A 25,877-nucleotide genomic window follows, 5' to 3' on the forward strand; every position below is an offset into this window, starting at 1 on the left:
TAACCTCAGAAAAATTGATTGTTGGTTGTCTCCAGGCTTTGGCTAACATTTGTTGAGCTGCCAGGAACCTAGACCCCCCCAACTTTCTTTTACTTCTTTTGACTGAGATGGGCCTGTGTAAACTGCTTCCCACGGGTTACAGGCAAGATTAACAAGTAGGACTGATCTAATAAAGTTATATACACATATCCAAAAGTGAGAGGCCTTGGAGCACGACCATGAGATGCAGCAAAATGGTTATAGGAGGGTTTACTCTAACCTGTTCACTGTTTCCAAACCCAAAAGGGACATTCACCCCCTTCTTGGATTTCATGGATCTGAATGTTTGTTCTGTTATTGCCTTCCTCAACCAGAGAGGCTTCTGTGGACATCAAAGATGTTTACTAATGTGCCCATATTTTCAGTGCATCAGTGATCCAACAGATTGCTATGGGACCCCGTGGGGCAGGACCATTAGATGTGGAGAAGAGTGCTGTGCTCTCTACAACCCCGAAAACATGTCAGGAGGTGGGGGGGGGGGGTTGGGGGCAAATTTAGATACGCAAGGAGTCAAGTACCAACATGACAACACCCATCTTCCTGAACTGAAGTAACCTAGGGAGAAGGCAGACAAGTCATTCCTTGCTCCCCATCAAATGACTCTTTGGTTTCTTCATTCACTCAATGTTGTGGCCACCTAAGCCTCCATTTACCTACAAAGTCTGGCCCTCCAAGTCTGCCAAATCCTCAGACAAGCCTCCGTATGAAGGTGTTTCCCCACATTCAAGAGTGGAGGGATGTCTGTCAACCTTTGTGGAAGCTTGAATAACTTGCATTCCAGATGCCTGGATGCAATGGATAATGTCCCAGGGCTGCAAATCTCAGCTTTATTTCCATGTCTCTGCCTAGTTTTTCCTTTGCTACTTTTGTGCGTCCCAACAGGGACATTCACCCCCATCTTGGATCTCATGGAGCTGAATGTTTATGTTCTGTTATTGCCTTCCTCAACCAGGAAGACTTTCTGGCTTCTGTGGACATCAAAGATGCTTACTATTGTGCCCATATTTTCAGTGCAGCAGTGATCCAACAGATGCAGTGGGACCTCTGAACTATCAGACCATCACAGTCCGAAGAACTGGACAATTATCTGTCTCTCAGCCTTTGATTCTTTGAGAAAGACTGATCCTTTTTTTTTCATCCTAGAAGGGCTCCCTGGCTTCTGAAAATAGGACTTTTCCTGGGCTGGCCTACAGTTTTGTTTGTTTTTTGTTTTGTTTTTCTATTACCAGTGCCCAATATAAACAGGGGTTTTAAGACTACCTGTGTCCCTAAATGGACTCCAAGAAAGGATTTTTTTTTTCCTTTAATCCTTTTTTTACTTTTTGAATGGATTACAAAATGATTAAAACCCTTTTCAGGGAATAATGGAAATGGTTGAATAGCTGATATGATCATCAATGGAGGCTAGGCTAAGAACTGTATTGTACTGAATGATGAAGCGTTGGCCACTTTCTTCACTGAAATGTAAACCCCCTTTTTTAAGTCAGATACAAATAAATTAAATATTGAAATAAGTTGCTGTTATATGCTGTTAGCAAAAACATTTTAAACCTAAATGGTTCTATGAATACACAGGATAAACACTTGGAGGCCATGACACAATAAATAGGATTAGTGTGGTGCAACCCTGTAAGTCAATGACATCATTAATGTCCTCAAAGCTGTAGTAAAATGAATAGGTTGTGTAGGGAAATATGACAGGACTGGAAATGTGTGTTTCTCGATTTGCTGTTAATTCTTTTGGCCACTTCCTGGCAGCACGGAGTAATCAGAGGTTCACATAGTCGTTCATGTGCAGTATTTTTTATTTGCATGCAAAGTTCACAGTGAATGACTATTGTGTTTCTTTGGGTAGACCTTGTGTAAACCCTTTCCATGTGTACATTGGCCTGAACAAGTTCTAAATAACTAACACAGAGCAGGTTATTGCAGTGTTTACTCCCCACTGGAACTTGCCTCTAGATATCTCTTTTGTGACCAGAGAAAATTGAAGCCGAGATGCCACAGCAAAGTTTAGCAGCATTAGAGTGTAATGGTTGACTTGCTGATAACTGTGACTAATTTGCATAACAAATAATCTTTCTGTATTTTAAGGACATATGTGGTATGCAAGAGTGCTATATTTTAAATATAGGCTGACAAATGCACAAAAGTGTAAAAAAAACAAAAAATATATATATACGCACACACAAGGGGTGAATTACTAAGGGAGAAATGTTTCTATTAAAGGATAAGTTCACCTATGGGAACATATTACATGTTCCACCGGTTTTTAGGGTGGAACATGTAACATATTTCCATAGCCGCGGCCCCCCTGCCTCTGACAGTACGGGGAGATTTCTCCCCGTACTATCTGTCAAATTTGAAGGCCGTGCTGGGGTCTGCCCACACGCCCGCATCATTCATTCACGGACTTCCATGAATGAATGAACTGCAAGTCCCGACAGCTTTAGCGGCAGTCAGCTTGTAGCTTTCAGTGAACTACCACGGCACTGTGGAGCGTCTTGGTAGTTCATTGAAGTTTCCTGCCAGAATATCTGCTTGCTCGTACATCCCGTATGGCAAGCAGATATTCTGACAGGTCTGCAGGAGACCTGCATGGCATCAGCGATCTACTGATCACTGGTGCAATGCTTTCCAGGCTCATGTAGACAAAAATAATAAATGCACTTTTTTTTTTTTACCTGCAAAAATGTGCATTTATTATTTTTGGCAAAAAGGTGAACTTATCCTTGAATTTAAAACCTTTTTTTTTTTTAGTTTTGGATAGAGTGGATAAGGATTAGACTAGAGCACCTGTTTCTATTGCTGTCTGTGCCCTTGTTGGGGAGATTCACTGTCTGTATTTGTCCTGCATACCATTATCACTGAGAGTGAAAGTAAAAAAAAAAAAACCCAAATTAAAGGCTTTCGCCCGAACAGGAACTAATGTGTACTCTTCCAATGGGGACACTAGTTCTGATGACAACTAGGGATTCCTTCAAAAAGTAACTAACAATGCTAGTTTCTTATTTTTTTCATGGAGAAGCAAATTTCACTTTGTGGGTAGCCTTGTTTACACCCTACAGCCTGACAGGTGGAAAATTGTTGGCCGATCCTTGGCTGCATCTAATCAAATACAGCTGCTCTTTGGGTATTTTGACATTCGCCGACACTGGCTGTCAAAATACAATAGCCGACACTCCAAATTTGTCCATTTGCGCTGTATAGCGTGGAAAGTGGAATCTTTCTTTTTTTTTTTTTTTTTTTTTGTTTGCTTTTTCTTTTGGTTTTTTTTTTTTTTTTTGGTTTTTGGTTTTTTTCATTCAGCCTGTAGGCTGAATGAAAAAAATATTACTGTGTGGCAAGCTTAAGTGTCTGACTTGCAGAAGTTATGCCTTTTCCCTGAGTTCACTAGCTTTCAGAAGGAGGGCAGCAGCACCCTCCATATTTAGTTCCGAACAGGTTTCAAGGGAAAGTATGGGATATGTGAGCAAGGAGAGGGTGGCTGCATTCTTACATACAGAGTGACCATGCATAATGAACATAGCCACCCTCTAACAACAAGTAGGATCACAGCATCCAAAAAAATATGAATTTGGATGAGGCTGAGAGCAATAGAAAGTACTTTTTGTATTAAGAATACATATTTAAATAGATTTTCTTTTAAACCAGAGTTTAGTTTCACTTTTAGTCAGTTCAGACTGACAGTTAATTTTACATTGCTTGCTTAGGTTTATATTTTTCATTTAACAGTATGTCAGCCTAGTTTGCCCTGAAAATGTTCATTTTCCTGCTTCACCCCGCTGAGTATAATGGATTACAGAAGTCTTAGGGTAGTGTAAATATTTTTCATTGAAAATTTAATAGGAAGTTTGAGTAAGCTGGTGAAAGATATCAGAGGTTTATTTCAACCTTCCTTCAAAATTTTGAAAACTGAGTAGAGACCAAGCAGTGTTATAAATTGGAAAATTGTCAGAACTCATGAATAAAACAGGCAAGAATCACTTTTGATCTCTACAATTAGGATTGTGAACATGCAGCATCACAGTCTGCTTGTACACATTTATTGCTACGGTAATAACTTCATTGCATAGTGCACACATATGACACTGATATATTCATGTTTGCACTAGTTCTGTAGTTGCCATGCTACCCCTTCTCTATCAGTCTACATTGTTTACTGTAGCATGATATTGATTGCCAATCTAGTACTTTTTTTTTTTTTTTTTTTAAACCATGTTCACAAAGGATGTTAGACAAGAGAAAGTTGAGCAAAAGCCATTGAAGACTGCCAATAAATGTATTGTAAGGGTACATAGAATAAAAGTGTGTTGCTATATGAAAAGGTTATGAATTCATTCCTTGTCTGTTACATGTGGACATACAGTATATGTGTGCAGGACAGAACAGCAGCAGTCTAATGGCTTCATATATAAATTAGTAAAGCAAGCTAAGATTATTTATATATTTCCACAGTACATTTTTAAATTGTCAGAATATTAATTGAAGGAACATCTGCATTTTAAGACACTTTTACAAACCTTTTTATTTATTAAGGAATAGACTACAAAAACAGCATAACAGCATTAAGTATAATATACAACAGAAGAAAGGCACATCTGTAATATTCATTCCAATAAGGTACAATCATATAAGGCATAAAAGTCAACTACATGAGCAAGGTAGGCAGAGCAATAAGGCTACCAACAGAAAAACACTATCAATCAAATCACGAATATTCATTGTTCAGATAGTAAATGTCTATGAGTTTTCCAAACATCCCATTTTCTGTCAAATAAATGCATCCTATCCAGTATAGTGAATACATTCCATGAGCATCACCACATCGACTTTATAGAACTGAGGCCAATGTTACCGTGGGCGACTTCCAATGAAGGGCAATGGCCCATAGGGTTGAAAAACAGATGGTATGAATTAGCCTCATAGCCTCAGTCCATATTCCAGAGATATGGGCTCCCAGTAGGCAAGTCTGCAAAGACAAATGCACTGGGGCTTCTGCCACAGTAGAGGCCACTTCAGAGATTTTGCGCCATACCAATGAAAGGCTTGGACAGGCCCAAAATATATGCGTAAGGGTACCAGCAAGGCCACAACCCCAAAAGCAAAGGTGAGACGTCCCTGGAAACATGATGTGTAGTCTAGAGGGGGTATATTACCAACAGGTTAATACTTTTAAGGGCCGTCTCATAGACCAAAAGAGATCTAGAGCTCTTACGTATGTTATCCACCATGGATTCCCAGTCCTCTTCAGAGAAGGTGACACCACTATCAGCCTCCCATTTCTGTCTATACAAGGGGAGTGAGGGAAAGATAGTTGCCAAAAAAGGCGATACAAATCTGAAATAAGACCCCTACCCTTAGGAGAGTCACAGCTAATACGCTAATACGTTCAAAAAATGTGATCAGGGACGAAGTTATCAAACCAAAATGTGCATTAAAAAAATGTCAATTGCTGATAACGATGGTATTCGCAAAATGCGATATCAAAAAGTGTGCATAACGTCTCAAAACTGATACATTTTAAGACACTTTAAAGTAGTTATGAACATACTATGTGACCCTTGGTGATTATAATTTTGCAGGCACCATAACTGCTTTTGTTTTAGTTTAAAAAATGATCTGTCTTACAGTTTTATAGTTAAAACGTTATGTTGTGTGAACATACATTTCTTTTTCCTGATAGTGGGGGGCAAGGTTACAGGACACTGTGCAGACACACATCATGCCTGTACTCCATAGTCTGTTAAGATTGAGGCAAGATGCAGGTTGCGCTTGAGCAGGGGGTATGTTCAAGAGGCAGGCTATGATTGGTAAGGGGGTGTGTGCCAGAGGCAGGCTATGATTGGTAAGGGGGTGTGTGCCAGAGGCAGGCTATGATTGGTAAGGGGGTGTGTGCCAGAGGCAGGCTATGATTGGTAAGGGGGTGTGTTTCAGAGGCAGGATACGATTGGTAAGGGTGTGTGTGCACCAGAGGCAGGCTGTGATTGGTTGGGGGTGGAGGTTGTGGTGGCTGCACAAACTACCCAACATAGTCATGCTATTTGCACAGCATCCTGTACCTTTGAAAAGACAAAAGATGAAAAACTGACCACGCAAGAACAGAGCAGGTTCTGTGCTTTTGTGTGGTCAGTTTAGAACAAAGAAGGGGGGTGACTGCCAGGGTCAACTAGGTACTTCAGATGGAAGAAGTACATAAAAAGGATAGACTACGATTTATAAAATGCACATGTGAATGCACACATACAATAAAATATTTAGAGTAACATACACTTTAACAGCACAGTGATTGGCATGGTGAAACTGCAGTTCAGGAATCTCGTCTTTAATTTTGACCAGGACAATATTGGGATTACTTTGGTAATGCAGTGCAATAAGCAGAGATGATATAAGTGATTGCTTGAATGATTTCTGTAATTTACATCTCATTGCTGGTTTTTGCACAATGACTGATTTGTCTGCTATGCATATTGATGATCTTCAAATTTTTGTGTTTTTTCTATGGATATTCAGGTTCCTTCTGGAATCTAAAGAAATACTTGAAGGCTAATTGACCATGACCTAAATTGGCCCTAGCTTGGTCTGTTTTGTGACCATGAATTAGTAGTATTTGATTGTAAACTGTCGGGTTTGGCAGTACTGACTACTTTAATTAAATTAGTGAAATAATACAATGATCTATTGAGGTTGAATGGTAATCCTAGTGTGGGCCAGTGTTATCCATATGTTGCCCAATGAAGGAAAGTGCTGTGATGAATATGAACATTACTTGAGACTGTTGGAATAGTCAGTGTTAACTAATGTGTTCCTTTAAAACAGGGATTCCAAGTATGAATATTTTATGCATAGTTACGTTCGTCCACCTTGAACCAATGTACCTTTGTATATTACATACCCGACCGATGCCCCTGGAAGCTTGAAATCACTGAAGTAGACACCTCTACTCCAGTGATCTCCACTCGCTTATCAGTCACATGCTGGGTGACTACCCTGCTGCATTCTGAACCCCAGAGGTCGGTCACTCGGCATGGGTGCCATTAGGAGAATGCAAAGCATTTTCTGATTGGACGAGGAGAATATGACATCACTTTAAACAAAATCTGATATTGTATAAAGTCACACCAATAATTGTTCACTTTACTATGGAGCTGTTTTATATAAATTATCATAGTCTGTAAAATATTTCTATTTATGTGTGCATTTTCTTTACAGATATGCAATTTTGACCAAAGAGACTTGGCCTACATGGCGTGGAGATGAGAAAAGGGGTGTCCTCCATTTACTGCATTCTGTCAATATGGAGCCTGACCAGTTCCAGTTGGGGAAAACAAAAGTGTTCATTAAAGCTCCTGAGTCAGTGAGTATCCTGGGTGTATAATGGGGTCCACAAACAAACTAATGAAAAACACATTTTATATGTCACAGAAAAGTGAAAAACATAAAGTTGAACTTGGAGCAAACCTGGAGCATACAAATACCGGTTAGAAGCTCACTGGCTGTCACTCGCAACAAGAAATGTTACTGCTTTTATGTATCTGGGTCTGCGTCTCTTCTTCCTCCTTTCACTCATATCTCACTCTTTTCTCACCAGCTTTACTCTCCATTTTCTGCTTGTGCCCTTTTTTTCTCACCCTGCCTGTTTATTTACATGGTAATATTATACTTTGCTTCTCTTGCAAGTTTCTATAAGCTAGCTTAATGTTAAACATAATGAACCACAAAAAAAGAGAAATGTCCAGCAATCTTTTTTTTCAGACTATGCTGAAATTTTGCAGCATCTGCAGTCATTTGTAGGGCGCCCCACCTGTTGCTGCAATGAGACAGTCATCCTCTTTACTGACGTGTTAGCCACACCTGAATAAATAAAAAGTGCTAAAAATAATTCAAACACATGGATTGCAGTCTGTACATGATGCTTGGCGAGTTATTCAGGCTCCTCTTCATTCATTTACACTGAGCAAAGTAATGGCATCTGACACAGAGAACATTTATCCCCATACTAAGCAGATCATCATTATGCCTGAGCATTCAGACAACATGATCAAGATGACTCATTATACTGTATATTTCCAAAGGTATCCTGTGAATAAAATTTAAAAGAGAACTAAATTATATTTAGCTGGTGTTTTATGTGATGCTTTATGTGAGCTACTCAGTCCTTCCACCAAGTTTTTAAGGTTTGTGAAAGGATCCTGCATGACCATTGGCCAAGTGACATCATTTATCCTGTTCCTATACTTCAAATGCATCTTTGGAATATAGAGATGAAGATATTTATGGTACAATAGTAATAGTATGAGATGTGCTGAGCAGGTTCAACCCTTTTGCTGCCAGAGCCATTTTTCTTTGGTTTTTTTTTGTTTTGTTTTTTTCTTGCACAAGTTAAAATGTTATTTAAGTTTTTTGTTAAAATCTAAAAGGTTGTGCTGAATAAATAGATACCCAACATGTCAAGCCTTAAAAACTCGTCCACCTATGACGTGGCAACAAACTTCTGTACTCTACATTTTTCATAAGTGATGCTTTAACCACCTCCCGCCCGCCATATAACAATATGCCGGGCGCAAGGTGGTTCTCTCGTTCTGGGAGGACGTCATATGACGTCCTCCCATTCTAACCGCGCATGCGCAGCTCCCGGAGTGCACAGCGCGGTGATCAGCGGTGCTCTGTGTCCCTCGGACACAGCGGATCACCGATCCACAGAAAGAGCCAAAGATGTCGGCTCGGTCTTGTGATCAGCTGTGTCCAATCACAGCTGATCACATGTAAACAGGGAAATGCCGGTGTAAATCTCCCCTCTGCTGCCAATGCATGACATATTTTGGTGGCAGCAAATGGGTTAAAGCCTGGCTCAATTTTTGCTTTAAATCAGCTGAATACATTCTAGGTGCATAAAAACAAAAAGTATACAAAGGCTGACAAATCAGTTTCTTTAGAGTAGAAAAGCCTTTCCCCTGCCAGCCTGTTGTAGAGCATGACATTGCTTTGTGGAAGCAGTGTTCTTTCTGCAGAGGTTTGACACACACCCTGCTGAGTCAGAGCTAGAGTTCTCCAACCAGCAGAGACCATGAACTTTACTGATTGAAGATGTCTGACACAACCTGCTGCTGAGTAAGACTTCTAGCTCTGTAGAGAGGTACGAACCAGCTATCTGATGAAATTTTAAAGAAGAGGAGCCATCACAAGAACAAAAAATTACATTCATCCACATAGAAGAACTCTAGGAATTGCAGCATTTTTTTTTTAAATCTGCTGGCTCATATGTGGTTACATCCAACAAGGTGTATGCAACCTTGTTATTTAGTATTTAATTTTTATGGAGTGTCAGGAGAAGAGCTATTGCCATGCTTCTCGATCTCTGCCAGAGAGACCGTTCCTGTGGTTCTTCTGTAAGGGAGCCATAAAAAGTAATTTAATTTTGTATGTAAAGAGTTGTAGGGTTTGTTTTTTTTTTTGGGGGAGGGGGGTGTTTGTTTTGTTTGTTTTAGCACAGTGCAGCAATTTTATCTGTCATAATAAAACAGTTTTGAAAATGCATTTTTTATTGGCCATTGATTTTGAAGTCTAACACAATTTTCACAAATTAATTTGTATGAAAATAATGGGAATAGTTCACTAATATCCTAATTTTTCTAACATTCTGCAGTATTGTATACTGGGACCCTGTCACTGTTAGTTCCATTTGGGTAGCAAACTGTTAATGCTTGACAGCTGTTAGCACAAGCTATGCAGAACACCCTGCCGATCACAATGTTTGTGGCCTAGAAATTTCCTGTGCAGCACAGAGCACCATTATTTGTACATGTAATAGGCGGATGGAGTGGTCTTTCCAGAGCCGGATTCAACCACCATTGTGTTTAGCTTGGAAAGCGATTTGTTCATGTGTTCCAAAAGACAGACATTTTGGTGGTCTGGTAAGATAATGTGATCTGCTGGAATCTTGCCCTTTGCATGCAGAAGATTTTCAGTTCTAGACTAATTAAACAAAAAAAAACTATCATAATAAAAAAAAATAAAATAAAAAGCTGAAACTAAAGTTAAATTGAGCTACCCTAAACTTGGTAAATAACATAACACAACTTCATTGTATATCTGGACAGTAAGTACATGGCCAAAAAAATAACACACCCAGTCTCTGTAGCAGAGCTGGGCCCATCAATGATATTTTTATAAGTGAAGCAACAAAACCGAGGCAAGTTGCTGCAATTCAGTTTCTGCATCGGCTTGGTGTGCAAAAAGATTGCATAGAGTAGGCTCCTAATTTAGGCAGATTTTTTTTTTTTTTCTTACAGAGTGGTGAAATTTAGAACTTTCTGTAATTTTTTTTTCTCTTTATTGATTTTAGATATATATGCTTATCTTTTGGCTTTGTGCTACAAGGACAAGAAATTTGTTCCAGTGACACGCATGCCCTGACAGCTATTATACAATGTAGAAAAAAGCCAGCCCTGCAATAACGTTCCAAAAAGACCGTTTACTGAAGCCCCATATCAGCACACGTAATCAACATTTCAAGGGTGGGCAGACCCACTTTCTCAAGATGACCAACAGACAGCGTCTCCATCACACTGAGAAAGAGAGTCTGCATATTCTTGAAATGTCAGTGTTTTTGGTTGATATAGGTCTTCAGTAAATGATTGTTTTGGAACATTGGAGTGCTGTCTTGTCTCTCATATTTCTCTTGGCAATGCCGCATAGATTCTCTATGAGGTTCAGGTCAGGCGAGTTTGCTGGCCAATCATGCACAGTAATCCCACGGTCATTGAACCAGGTTTTGGTGCTTTTGGCAATGTGGGCAGTTGCCAAGTCCTGCTGGAAAATGAAGTCAGCATCCCCATAAAGCTCGTCTGCGGAAGGAAGCATGAAGTGCTCCAAAATCTCCTGGTAGACGGCTGCGTTGACCCTGGACTTAATGAAGCACAGTGGACCAACGCCAGCAGATGACATGGCTCCCCAAATCAACACAGACTATGGAAACTTCACACTGGACTTCAGGCATCTTGCAGTGTGTGCCACTCCATTCTTCCTCCATACCCTGGGTCCTTGGTTTCCAAATGAGATGCAAAAGTTGCTCTCTTCAGAAAAGAGGACTTTGGACCACTGAGCAACAGACCAGGTCTGTTTTTCATTAGCTCAGGTAAGACGCTTCTGATGTTTTTTTGTTGTTCAGGAGCGGCTTGACAAGAGGAATACGACATTTGAAGCCCATGTCCAGGATCCGTCTATGTGTGGTGGCTCTTGATGCACTGACTCCAGCCTCAGTCCACTCCTTGTGAAAGTCCCCAACACTTTTGAATGGTCTTTTCCTGACAATCCTCTCCATGCTGCGGTCATCCCTGCTGCTTGTGCACCTTTTTTTCTTCCACACTTTTCCCTTCCACATAACTTTCTATTAATGTGCTTTGATACAGCACTTTGGGAACATCCAACTTCTTTTCCAATTACCTTTTGAGGCTTTCCCCCCTTATGGAGGGTGTCAGTGATGGTTTTCTCTTTACTAGGTACACCTGTTCAATTGGAAACACAAATTGCTAATCAGCCAATCACATGGCAGCAACTCAATGCATTTAGGCATCTAGAACTGGTGAAGACAACTTGCTGAAGTTCAAACCGAACATCAGAATGGGGAAGAAAGAGGATTTAAGTGACTTTGAACGTTGCATGGTTGTTGGTATCAGATGGGCTGGTCTGAATATTTCAAAACATGGTGATCTACTGGGAGATTTTCACGCACAACCATCTCTAGGGTTTACAGAGAATGGTCTGGAAAAGAGAAAATATTCAGTGAGTGGCAGTTGTGTGGATAAATATGCTTTGTTGAGGACAATGGGCAGACTGGTTTGAGATGATAGGCAACAGTAACTCAAATAACCGCTCGTTACAACCAGGGTATGCAGAATACTACCTATGAACACACATGTCAAATCTTGAAGCAGATGGTCTACAGCAGCATAAGGCCACACCTGGTGATACTCCTGTCAGCTAAGAACAGGAAACGGAGGTTACAATTCACACACACTCATCAAAATTGGACACTTGAAGATTAGAAAAACATTGTCTGGTCTGATGAGTCTTGATTACGGCTGCGACATTCAGATGGTAGGGTCAGAATTTGGCGTAAACAACATGAAAGCATGGATCCATCCTGCCTAGTAGCAACGGTTCAGGATGGTGGTGGTGTAATGGTGTGGGGAATATTTTCTTAGCACACTTTGGGCCCCTTAGTAGCAGTTGAGCATCGTTTAAACGCCATGGCCTACCTAAGTATTGTTATTGACCATGTCCGTCCCTTTATGACTACAGTGTACCCATCTTCTGATGGCTACTGCCAGCAGGATAATGCACCATGTCACAAAGCTCAAATCATCTCAAACCGGTTTCTCGACCATGAAAATGAGTTCACTGTACTGCATTGGCTTCCACAGTCCCCAGATCTCAATCAAATAGAGTACCTTTGGGATGTTGTGGAATTTGAGATTTGCATCATGGATGTGCAGCTGACAAATCTGCATCAAGTGCATGATGCTATTATGTCAATATGAACCAAAATCTCTGAGGAATGTTTCCAACACCTTGTTGAATCTATGCCTTGAAGAATTAAGGCAGTTCTGAAGTCAAAAGGGGGTCCAACCTGGTCCTAGCAAGATTTAACTAAGAAAGTGGCTGGTTAGTGTATGTGCACCCACCATATTCCAGTATATCAGGCTGATATTGACATATTCACATTATGGTTGTTTATATGATGCCTATTTTTTCCCCATGTGCAGCTATTTCTGTTGGAGGAGATGCGTGAAAGAAAATATGATGGCTATGCTCGAACAATTCAGAAAGCCTGGAGGAAGTACGTAGCCCGGAAGAAGTATGTGGAAATGCGAGAACAAGGTATGAAATGAGCTGACTTGTCTGTCATATGTGTAGGCCAGCAATGTCATATGAATAAATTTCTAATTTACTGGTATGTTAAGATTGTGAAGCCTCGTATTCTAATCCAATACAGTCTATAAATCAAACCAAAATATTTTTCTAGTTTTGGACCGCTTAGAGCAGTGGTCTCCAAACTGCAGCCTGGGAGACGGATGTGGCCCTTTGCTTGCTTTCATCTGGCCCTTGGGCACTGTTTCATCCACTAACACCAACAAAATGAGACACATCCCACCAATGATGGGGCACAGTTCATCCCAATGATACCAACAATGGGGCCCAATGACACCAATGTTTGGGCACAATTCCTCCCAATAACACCATCGATTTGGCACAGTTCCTCTCACTGACACCACCTGAGCCCCATCGTGATCCAGCGATGTGAATGACAGCCTCGGCTGTCCCAGGTCTCTGCCTCCTCATTGGCTGAGACAGCAATGGGGCATTGTTCACTCCCACTGATACCAGGACATTTTCTATTCCTGATGGCCATGGTCTGGCCCCGCTAAAGACTGAAGGACAGTAAATTGGCCCTTTGTTTATAAAGTATAGAGACCCCTGGCTTAGAGAATGCTTAGAACCCTTGTCAGATTTGTTGTTTTTTTTTAGATGGATGGCTGTCTAGGAGATTTTTCCTCACTTCCTGTCCCAATGACAGAGTTGTCTACAGGACAAGAAGTGAAGGGTAACAAGCAAAAGCATAATGGTAATTAAAACACTTTTCATTAGAGTGGGGGAAAGAGAGAACCTAATAGCATATAGAAATTAAAACGTTGTGAAGTCAACGTCTCATTGGGGACTTTTTCTAGCAAGGTAAAACAGGAAGGGGGGGGCGCCAATATGGGCAACAACTAAAAGTTAGCAGGGGTTCTGGCCTTCTCTAATTTAAAAAAATAAGCATTTTTATTACAGTCTATATTTTTGCAGATATTTACCCTTTTTGATATCCCGGTGACACATGGTCACCAGACAGTAACTGAAGGGAAACTTTTCCAGTGAAGTAGTTACTACATTTACGTGGCGATGTCTAGATTTACAAAGGCATTTGTCACACAAAATTAATTTCTATCCATTTGGGCTATTGAGGAATAAATTTAAATGAAACATTTTTGTGCTCAGCGTTGTGCTTTAAAACATTTAAAGCTGAACTGCAGTGGAGCTGTGCCGCCCTGCAAGGGTTAATTGCCTGTTTTTTGCATTTCCATTTTTTTGGCCAAATTAAGGGTTTAAGTCATAATAGGAAGGAGTAAAGGATTTAAGTAAGCAGGAACATACGTCATTTTAACTTTTTCAATCAAGAATAAAGCAAGCCATTAATCAATTTTAGCTATTCTACAGCCAAATATGGTATTGGTACAGAGTGCATTGCTTTCCATACTGCACTATATTTTAGGATTGCTAAAAATCAGTCCCTTCAGGGCGGTTTATGATCTAATGTGTTTCTCGTACCTACAGTATATAGGCACACACACAATCATGGTCTGTTTATTCTGGCACAGGTAACTCACCTCTATGTTTTGGGGTTGTGATGGAAAACTAGAGCACTTGCAGAAACGCTCTACAAACATAAAACGGCATACAAATGACATGGAGATAATATTCTGGATGGTACCTTGCACTTGGTGCAGAAGTACTAAGTAATTTGCCACAAGCTACCAAGGTAACAGAAGAATTATCTCCATGTAAAACTGTTAGAGAATTCTGGTAAATATAAAGGGAGACATTATACCGCTTGCATGTTTTGTTGCTGTGGTTTCAGGCTCTCGGTGAATATTAGTCTTCCATTATTGCTCAATAAAACATTTTTTTTTTTAATTATTATTGTCACAAGCATGTGTCTAATTTTTCTGTAAACTGTTCCAGCCTCTGATCTTTTCCTAAACAAAAAAGAAAGAAGGCGCAATAGTATTAATCGGAATTTCATTGGAGATTACATTGGTATGGAGGAACATCCAGAACTTCGACAGTTTTTGGGAAAACGGGAAAAAGTAGATTTTGCAGACATTGTTACCAAGTATGACCGCAGATCAAAAGTAAGTTGAACAGATATAAGTAGATTTTAGTTGTTTGGCTTGGTCAATCTGTAAAATATGTTTTGTAAATTTAAAGTAGAACTTGACCCATAACGACTTGATGAAAAAGTTTTCTTTAGCGAGGAACATACATTCCACGTTAATAGTTACGCCACCAAAATTACTGTGTGTTGTAAATTGCCTCCAGCATTTGTTCCTGTTACTTGTTGCTGGCAGCTGCCATTTTGCCGAAGCCCAGAGCCCCTGAACAGAAGTAAATTATAAAGCGGAACTAAACCCATTGATTTAATGGTTTAAAAAAAGTCACATTCCCAGAATGCTGGGTAACTGACAGTTTGGTTGAAAACACAAGCAAATGTGACAAACTATCAAATGGCTGGTTCCATAAATGATCACATATGCAGCATCATGGCAGTTGCAGATTAAACAGATGCAGATTCCTTGGCTGTAAAGGATAGGAGGGTTTAATTCCGCTTCAAGGCTGTCAGCGGATCAGTCTCTGCAGATTCAGGAGTGCCTAAAAATGGAGAGCAACTGAGCATGTGCAGAGTAGGGTGGGACTTTGTGTTGTATTTTAAACCGTACAAACTGCAGCTCCAGATATACTGTACAATCAGCTATGTTGGTGTTCTATCTTTCAAAGTAAATACAGGTGGATAAAACAAAAACTGGGTCTGTCTTCATTTCAGGGTGCAAAGCAACAATTAGTGATTATTTTAAAGGGGGTGATTCTTTTCTATACCCACTGTATGTTAATTAGCAATAAAATCTCCGGAAAGGGAATGTAACGAATGATATTTACATTTGATCTAGGAATCAAGTGTAACCAGATACTAATGATGCTAATTAGGCTCAAACTATAAGATGAAAATAAGCCCAGTTGGTTGTCAGGCTGTTGAAGTGGTACCTAGCAAAGCATAGCTAGGACCCAAAGGTCAGCAAAATTCTGATGTAAGGCCTGATGTAAGATCAACGACTCCTGAAAGAACGCATAGGATTGATTGTATTATCCATAGCCCTGATATCTGGGGTCCTGGCTTCTCAGTGTAGCCCAAGATCACGCAGCTCTGCTGTGGCCATGTGGAGTAAAAGCACCCCAACTTCCAGCATGAGATAAACTGTTTATTTTTAAAAGTAAGTGAATTACTATTGTATATCTTTATTAAAGTGGTTGTAAATCTCAGACATGGAATATGAACAAAGCATATCCCTCTATAGTGTGTACTTGTCTCTATCCAGAGCACTAAGTGTCATTTCTGTCTGCTGCTTCCTTCCTCTATCTGTATGATTCACTTCTGACATGGTTTCTTGACACAAGAGAAAAATGCTGACAGAGGAGGGACCTCCAGCAGATTAACAGCCTCAGCTCTGTTCCTGTGAGCTGTGTGGAGGAGGTGTCTCTTCCCTCCAATCAGCTCTCAGAGCTCTCCTCACTGAACTCTGCAGAGTAACTTAAGCTCTCTGCCCCTTTTTTCTGAAATCTCAGACAAGCTTTAAAAATTCTGCAATTTGAACAGATGAAGAGAAGACCGCAGATATATAGACAGGTACAACTTATGTAGGAGGGTTTGTTTCATTTCTGTGTGAAACCTGAAGCCAGTCAATTCACTAGGTATATGTAAGGGTTTACAACCACTTTAAATCGAAACTCTACACTATGGTGGTATTCTTGTTTGCCTTGACAAATCAGTGAGGGTTTCTTGGAATTCGCGTACGTTTTACTGCTTTTCCAAAGTTGCATAAGAGTCTTTCCAACCATTTCTTTTTCTAGGTGCTAGTGATCCCTCTGTCGGCATTGTATAATGGTCTGGCTGCTCTTTCTTGTAGTTTCCTGATTTGCAGACTCAGATGACTGCCTAATGAGAAAGCTGTTAGATACAATACAGCAAGGAAGAACAAGAGTTCTGTCAAAAACCTTTGAGGTTCCTATGGTGTAAAACAACTCTAGAGAGAATGTTCTGCTTTCACTCAGATAACATTTAGTGATTGGTTCACTAAACTGCACACAGACTCCTCCAAGGGTCTGCTATGTGCTTTGGGGGACCTTTGGAGGTGTTTTGCCGTTTTTTCAGGTCTGGTATGGACTATAAGGGGTATCGCCACATGAAAAAAGGAAATTAAAAAAAAAGTTTGAAGTCCCCTTAAAATTGTCAATTCAAGTATGCAGCTTGGTTGGTCAGGAAGGCAGGGGGGAATAAAAGTGTGAGCCAGAGTGTGTTCCCCCATACCAGGTCACATGCCCCCCCCCCCCCAACCCTGGTCGGTAGTTGCGGGGGGACCTATCGTATTCTGAAAGCCCTTTTAATATAGGGCACCTCAATACCACACTTCACCATGGGAATGAGTATGGGGTAAAAAAAAATTGTCCCCTATAAATAAACACGCAAACATTTGACAAGTCTTTCATTAAAGGAGAAGTATAGCCAAAGCTTTTTTGTCTCTGTCTTCTATGGAAGTGCACTTCAGAGCTGGTCCAGGCTCTGAAAGATCCTGACCATATGGTCCGGATCCACCCAGAATCCTGGACTGTCACCTGGCTCAGCCTCTCAATGATTTGCCAAGAGCCTGAGCCAGCCCCTCCCGCCCCCTCTACAGCCCAGTGCTCCACTGAACATTCTGGGGCCAGAGCAGAGAGCCCATACTTCTCTTTAAGGGATAAGTTCAGCTTTGGGAACATGTAACATGTTCATAGCTGTGGCCACGCACACCACCCCCTCCCTCTGACCGATAATACAAGGAGAAGTCTCCCCATACTATCTGTCAAATTTGAAAACTGCGTGGCCGTGTGGGGCTCCACCCACATTGTTCGGATCATTCATTCAAGGACATCCGCAAATGAATGAACTTCAAGTCCCAACAGTCTTAGTAGCTGTGGGCTTATAGTTTTCAATTAACTACCACGGCGCTGTGGAGCTCTGTGGTAGTTCATTGAAGCTTCCTCTCAGAATATTAGCTTGACCGTACTTCTCCTACAGCAAGCAGATATTCTGCCAGGTCTGCAGGAGACCTGCATGGCATCAGCCATCTACTGATCACTGGTGCAATGCTTTCCAGGCTGCTATTGGACAAAAATAATCCATGCACATTTTTTTGCCTGCAAAAATATGCATGTATTATTTTTATCCAAAAGGTGAACTTACCCTTTAATAAAAAAAAAAAAAATCCCAAAAATGTCATGGATTGCATGGATTGTAAGTCCATCACAATGCCCATAGACTTTCCTGAAAAAAAAAGAACCCTGATGACTTGCTGCATGCAACCAATCCCAGATGCAGTCCTGAGCTGTCATCAGCTATATAAGTGAAGGGGTGGGGATAGTGTTTACATCATGTAGCCCCCTCCAGTCCTTGCCCATGAAATGGGTCATATTGTCAGTGAGCTTTATGCTGGGTGTAAAGTCACAACCCTCACAGGTAGTGACTCATTGTGTGACTTGGCACATTTATGTGCATTTGCATGTATATTTAAACTTATGAATAATACAAATAAATATCTTTTATCTGTTTTTCAGGGCATAAAAAGAGACCTTATACTAACACCGAAATCTGTGTACCTCATTGGACGGGAAAAAATGAAACAGGGTCCAGATAAGGGACTAGTGAAGGAAGTTGTGAAAAGAAAGATCGACATTGAACGTATTCTCTCTGTCTCTCTAAGGTCAGTGTTTATTTCTAGAAATGGAAGTCACAAGCAGTAAACTGAGCACTGTGAAAAATGTCAGACCTTCTTTTCTGTGGAAGTTTTACAGTTTCCTTTCTACTCTTATGATGTGTGTAAAATATAATTATCCAAAACAGGACTAACCAAACTGTTTTATTCCCCACCCCCACACACACACACATCCTTTCTTAAGTTTAAAGTGTATTTAAAGGTGAACACCTGGAGTTCAACCACTTTATAAAATTTGCATGCATACTATGATTTAAGCCTAATGAGGTACATACCACCACCTGGACTTTTCTCTTTTATTTACATCTGGCAGTTTTATGGAGCTCCCAGAGGATAGCTGTCACTACACTCCGGGACTTTAAGAAGAGAGACAGCTGCTGTGCCCACCCCTCCTGAGCTCCAAAACTAGTCTCAGCTCCTTCAGCTGAGTCTCATGAAGCTGCCAGGCCTGCACCTCTCCTCTGTATCCCATTCACAGAACTCTTTCTACTTTGTGAATGAGTTCACATAATACAAAGCATTCTGTGATTGGGCAGTAGGAGGGGCAGGCACAGCAACTGCATGCGACTCTGCAGCTGAAAGTGAAAAGACTAGAAGGTCCAGCTTCAGAGCTTTGGAAATGTTGTGATAGCTCTTTAATTTACATCTGACAGTTTTATGATGCCTGGAAGGATAGCTAAGTCCAGGAGGTGACATGCACCTTATTAAACCTATTGTATCTCATAGCATGCCTGCACATTTTACAAAGTGGTTGAATTAAGTTTATTGCTTATCAGTTCATTGAAGGGCGCAGTCCAGTACTGGATTCTTGACTGTAGAATTTGAGCACAATCTGAAGGAGAGGGACTCTAGGCACAAAAATTAAATCACCTAAGGACAGCCCCTGCTGGTGGCCAAACACTCATTTGGAAAGGCAGCTCAGTCTTTTGCCTAGTATCAAAGAGTAAGGACCTAAGCTTATGCTGAGTAATCCTGCCTTTGCAGGGTTATGTTTTTTCGTTTTGTTTTCTTCTTTAGGACTTTCAGTCAACAGCTGAGCTGGGCTACAGGCTATATTTATTTATTTCAGGTACTTATATAGCGCCATCAATTTACGCAGCGCTTTACATACATATATTGTACATTCACATCAGTCCCTAACTCTCAAGGAGCTTACAATCTAAAGTCCCTAACTCACATTCATACATATACATACTAGGGCCAATTTAGACAGGAGCCAATTAACCTACCAGCATGTCTTTGGAGTGTGGGAGGAAACAAGAGTACCCAGAGGATACCCACGCAGTCACAGGGAGAACATGCAAACTCCAGGCAGGTGGTGCTGGGGTTGGGATTCGAACCAGCGACCCTAGTACTGCCAGGCGGAAGTGCTAACCATTTAGCCACTGTGCTATATAATTTTATATCCAGTAGTACCCACAGATCAGCCTTTTGAGCTCATGCAGACCACTAACTCTGTGCAGGGCTGGCTGAAACAGCCCTGTGTGTGACCCGGGGGGGGGGGGGGTGCAGTGAGATATCACATGTTGGACATATGACCAAATTACCCTAGGCTGTTTTGTTAGTACCTTGCAAGACTGACTGCTACGGACTACTGCAGATAGTAGATTCGTAATGTTTTGCCATTATCCCCATTTTCAGTCTCCCTACCTCCTTGTGCAATGTCTGTTGGCACTGGTTGATCCCCTCACAGGATGCCTTCTCGCCCTGGAATCCTGAATTTGGTGTGCTTCTGAGAGACTTCAGAGCTGCCCCTTGTTTTAATACTATGGCGTCCACATGTCACTTCCTGGGCCCTATGTTGCCTGGTTTGGGGAAATGTCAGCTAGACATGCCCTGTTCCTCACGTGGCCCTCCCACTGCATGTGTCCAAGAGCTGTTGCAGCAGTCTTGAATGCCATAGTCCTCCGATGCAGTGATCCCTGCTGGGGATCAAGCCTTACTACTGGTGGGGTCCACCCTTGTGTCCTTCTTTCCTCTTCTTTTTTTTTTTTTTTTTTTTTTTTTGCAGAGTATGGAAGGATGATCAAGCCTGTCAGGCATTTATATTCCTGATGGGAAAATTAACCCTTTCCATTTGTCCTAGTGTCCCAGACTGAAAGTGAGGGAAAATCCAAACTTTTAGGTGTCACTGGAGCAAGAATAGAGAGGAACTCTTCTACAGGGGACACCTCACAGTGCCAACTAAGGACTTGTGTCAGTAGGAAAATTCATCTTGCTTTTGACATTCAGTTAAGACATGTTTGGGATCATTCTGAGTTCAGTGAAATTGCAATGGACTGATAGTTTTCTTCTTCTGAACTGCATTTGACTTGCCTCAAATTGATTTTGCATTCCCATAGGTTTGTGGGGGGGGGGGGGGGAGAAGCAGTTCTGATGCTAATGAATACCACCTCAACACAAGCCCTAGGAGGATTTCCCTCATTTCTGCTCATTTCTGGAGAGACTACATCTCAATTCTAGATGTGTCTGTAGGGCAGAAAATGACAGGGTTTCTAACCCTTCCCTATTATATCCAATAAAAAAGCTTTGGCTTAGGACAACACAGTGATTAGCACTTCTTCCTTGCAGCACTGGAGCCCTCCGATTGAATACTTTCTAGGACACTATCTTCATGGAGTTTCCATGTTTTTGTGTGGATTTCCTCTAGGTACTCTCATTTCCTCACAAAGACATGCTGGTAGGTTCATAGGTTCCCATCTAAATTGTCCCTATTATGTGTATGTGTATGTGTGTATGTATGTGAAATCGGGGCCTTAGATTTGTATACTTCTTGAGGGCAGAGACTGATGTGAATGTACAGTATGTAAATTGTCAGCATTCTATGAATGCCTGCAACAAAGAAATAAACTTCACTTACTTGGTCCAACAATGGCATCCAGTTACAAGGAGCCCCATTCCGATTACAATGATCAGTGCAAATACAGCATGCTAGGGTCACTCCTAAAAGATTCATTTAAAATGTGTCCTTTGCTTAAAAGGTCTGTTTTTTTTTTTAATTTTTATTGCAACATAATGTTGAAGGTGACAAAACATTTACCGTGCACAAAGCAAGAGTGTTTAAATGAGCCCATCAGACAGCAATCCTGCTCCCCTCTTGGAGATGTTCAGTTACTTAACAGATGCTGGCTGGAAGTCAATCCAGAATAAACAGAGCTGTCACCAGGCTCATTGGACTGCACTGCACCTGCTTCAGTGAGCTCCATCTGGCCCTAGCAGAGGGGAATGTTGTATTGTCTGGGCTGAAATCTGCTGCTGCACCATATCCCGTCAGTCACACACTAATATTCACAGTGATGACATATGCTAGAATCAAAAGCATAATGGTTTATATTAATACTTAACCTCATGTGAGCTACATCTACTAATTTAGGTTTAATGCAAACAAAAAACTACAGTAGGGCATCTGTGGTTTTAATGCGGTCAGAAATGTGACTGTCACTCCTTTTTTCATCGACTGCTAATCTGCTTTCTACGGGACACAAACTCTATCTATACACACAGCTCTTAGGGGTAAAATGTGCAGGTGTTACCTGACATATAGGAGAAATGTGCAGATATACATACATGCATTTTCTCCATATAAATTACTGAATAGTAATTAAAAAATATTGTGTTTCCCGTTCACTTATTAACAGACACTGTAAAATCTAAGAAATCAAATGATTTAATTAAAATGTCATTATAATCTTCCAGTTAGATTTTCCTTGGTGAACTTGATCAAATTTCTTATTGAAAAATGGGTATTACTTGATACAGCTGTGGATCCTTTTAGGTGCAGGAGGCCACTTATGTATGGCTACCCAGGAAGTCCTGATTGCAGGCAGGGATGTGCTATGTTGTGGTATGCTCTGCCTTGGAAAAAGCACCACTTCCAGGAATTGGGCAAAGACATTTTCCAGCACTGGACTGGACAGACCCAGAGAACTGAAGGTGTTTGTAAATGGTCAATTTTTTTATGTTTTTTGGTTTCGTTTTGAACAGAGCAGCCCCGATCCTTTCTCAAAGCACACCAAAGCTCCTGTATTCAGTTTTTTGGTGTGCTTTCAGAAAGCGCACCAAGCCTGCAGGATGTAATAGAATTCTATGGCTCAGTGCAGCTAACCTGCGGGAAAGCCACAGATGCACTGGATCAGTGTGAAAGCAGCCTAATAACCCTTTTATATACATGCTGATATGCCCAATGCAAAACTATGAGATGCTTAATAAACTGACCTTTTTCTCTTCCAGCTTCTGCTGGCAACGCTAGGCTGCTAGAAAGGTCCCAAACAAAATGCACTTGGTATCACTCAGCACTACTGAGGAAGCATCGGCTTATGCAGCACCTGCTGCCCCTGAGGTCGCTTGTTTCCTTCACTGCTGGTGCTGGCTGCATGCACTCTGATACTCTGGGGTGGCAGTTTGGCAACTGGAGTTGCTGACCTGCCATCCCAGAGCAGAAGGTCGCAGGCCGCTGGATGAGCACCCCTGCTGTACCTGTTTATTTGCAGCCCTCTATCCTGTACAGCCTTCTAAATTACTCAATATAGATGATATTTTTCTCAGCTTCCAGGAGATAGGGGTGGAGATCTGATGTTGCACACAATAAAGCACAGAGCTGAGTGTAATCTGGGATCTGAGTGGAGGGACAGGACACAATCCTTTCTACACAGCCTCCCTGGGAAACCGACACATCTGAGGCTGTCGGTTGTCTGCTGTGTTTTAGTGAGGAGGGTGGGCCATATACCAGTATTACCTAGTGTCTGGAAACACTGTCCGAGCAGCTTCTGTTTGCTCTCTTCTTCCTCTTCTGTCACTTCTAAGTGCTATGGGCTGAAACAAGTACATTTATGAGGATATGCTTTGTTTATTTCAGAGGATTACAACCACTTTAAAGGAGCCCATACAAACATACTTTAGGCAAACGTTTGTATGAAAAATCCCGGTGCATTCAGTGTTTGCAGACTTCCGTTTGCTGTTAATTCGATTTTGGAACAAAACGATTTTCATAAATAAAACCACATTTACTGTTAGAAATTTGTTCATCTAAAAAAATATTCCATCCTGCTCCTTCGAATTTACTCGTCACTGTGGCTGAAAATGAATGTTGATTTGACTCCCCTAACAATTAAAAGAACGAACAAATGTTCCTAAAACTAGAAATTTTGACCGAATTTCTACTAGTGTATGGCCACCTGTAAAAGGAGAGGTGCTGATCGCTAGTTTGTCTTGAGGATATAGATTGGAGCATGTGAAATAAATGACCAGGCAATGACAGAGGAGCTTATTTGTGGTTCAACACTTTATCCCTCGAATTGCAATAAAGAGGTTTGTTTTTCATTCATGAATATTGTTTTTGATGACGAGGGCAACATTTAAAGTTCATTTACTTCAGTTTTTGGAAAGTAAAAAATGTGATATTCCAAAGTTTTTGTGGCAGAGGATCAAACAGTATTTCAACAGTAATGTTGTCTTTGAAAACTATTCTGCAAAGTGAAACATCTGTAAGAGATTGTATTCCAGTCACTATGAGTAAATCAGAGTTGGGATCCAAGGAAAAGTCTACAGAAGAGCAGAAGAATCTAGGAAAGTTATCGTGTTCCTTTCTCATCCTTCTGGCACTTAAAGCAGAGCTCCACCCAAAAGGGGACATTCCGCTTTAAAGACTGGTCCCCTGTTCCCCAGTAAGGATTGGCACCTTTTGAGGAGCAGGGTGGGAGCGGGTACCCGTTAACAGGTACCCGCTCCCATTTCTGCTGCAATCGACTAGGCGATCGGAAGCGGAAGTTGTCCTCCTACTCTCCCTCCCTGTAGTCTTCTGGGACACATGACAGGTTCCAGAAGACGACAGGGCCATTCAGGATGTGCAGCGCTACTCGCACATGCACAGTGGATACCCGGCTGTGAAGCCGCAAGCTGTCACAGCCGGGTGCCCACACTGCAGATGCCGATACCTGGGACACCAGATAGCTGGTGAAATGGGCTGTGGTGGGGGCACCGCGAGATCGTGGGACAGGTGAGTGGCTGTTTTTTTAAAAGTCAGCAGCTACAGTTTTTGTAGCTGCTGACTTTTTTTTATTTACAGTGTGAGTGGAACTCCTCTTTAAGATTTTATACTTTAAAAAAAAAAAAAAAAAAAACTGTTGCTAATTACAAAAACTTTCCCAGTGACAGCCATCAATGAAACTATTATAGCGTTACAGCCATTAACCACTTGCCCTCCTGAGGATTTACCCCCTTCCTGACCAGGCCATTTTTTGCGTTACTGCTGCGTTAGTTTAACTGACAGTTGCGCTGTCATGCAACGCTGCACCCAAATGAAATTTACGTCCTAAAAAAAAAGACCGACAATTTAGAAAAAAAAAAAATTATGACTTTTTGGTATTAAACATGTCCAGTAAAAAAAATTAAAAAAATCAAATTTCATCGTAAATTTATGGCAAAATGTATTCTGCTATATGTCTTTGCTAAAAAAAAAAAATCCCAAAACATGTAAATGAATTGGTTTACCTGAAAGTTATAGTGTTTACAAATGGCGATAGATATAGATATAGATATATATATATATATATATATATATATATATATATATATATATATATATAAATATATATAGGGATTATTTTATTTTGCTAGTAATGGCAGTGTTATGTTCACAAGTTGACAGGGAGGAGAACTGTTTTGTTTACAAACAGTTCTCCTCCCTGTCGGAGGTGCTTGGCAATCACCGAGCGCCGGCGAGTAATCACTGGCTGGGACCCAGTGATTGACAGACGCGGCGCGGGTAGGGCACGCGCTCACGCCCCCCTACCCAGAAATGGAAAATCACATATATATGCATGATTTTGTGCACCCGTGCCACCCTGTAGCAGTATTTCTGCTATAGGGCGGTTGGGAAGCTTTTAATAGATGATTTATTTATTTTAAGTAATTAGAATAAGTAGAGGCAGTAGGGTTGATTTACTAAAGGCAAATATGCTGTTCAGTTTTCAGTTTTTGCACTTTGCAAGTAAGTTATCCCCAGAGCTTACTTAATGAGTAAGGGGAAAAATGCCATTTTTGCTTGTACATGATTGGATGATGGAAGTCAGCAGCACTTCACCTCATTTAATAAGCTCTGGGGAAAATGCCATTGCAATATGCAATTTCCCTTGCAAACTGAACAATCTATATGCTTTTAGCAAAGTATCCCCAGTGTCTAAATAGTATATAGTAACGGAGGCCTAATTTGTGTAA

The 25,877-nt window shown here is 41.0% G+C and overlaps 1 protein-coding gene across 1 annotated transcript in view; it reads left to right on the forward strand.

The window, feature by feature from the left end:
* Positions 1-25,877, forward strand: part of MYO1E (myosin IE) — a 143,653-nt gene that overhangs the window by 85,707 nt on the left and 32,069 nt on the right. The window contains exons 18-21 of the mRNA XM_089667664.1: positions 7,252-7,396; positions 12,807-12,921; positions 14,824-14,993; positions 18,505-18,650. Coding sequence (XP_089523790.1) covers positions 7,252-7,396; positions 12,807-12,921; positions 14,824-14,993; positions 18,505-18,650 — 576 coding nt within the window. The remainder of the gene's footprint in view (positions 1-7,251; positions 7,397-12,806; positions 12,922-14,823; positions 14,994-18,504; positions 18,651-25,877) is intronic.

The sequence above is a fragment of the Staurois parvus genome, unplaced genomic scaffold (genome assembly GCF_062004578.1).
Source record: "Staurois parvus isolate SC_StPar_1 unplaced genomic scaffold, SC_StPar_1.0 ptg000054l, whole genome shotgun sequence".
Lineage (NCBI taxonomy): Eukaryota > Metazoa > Chordata > Amphibia > Anura > Ranidae > Staurois > Staurois parvus.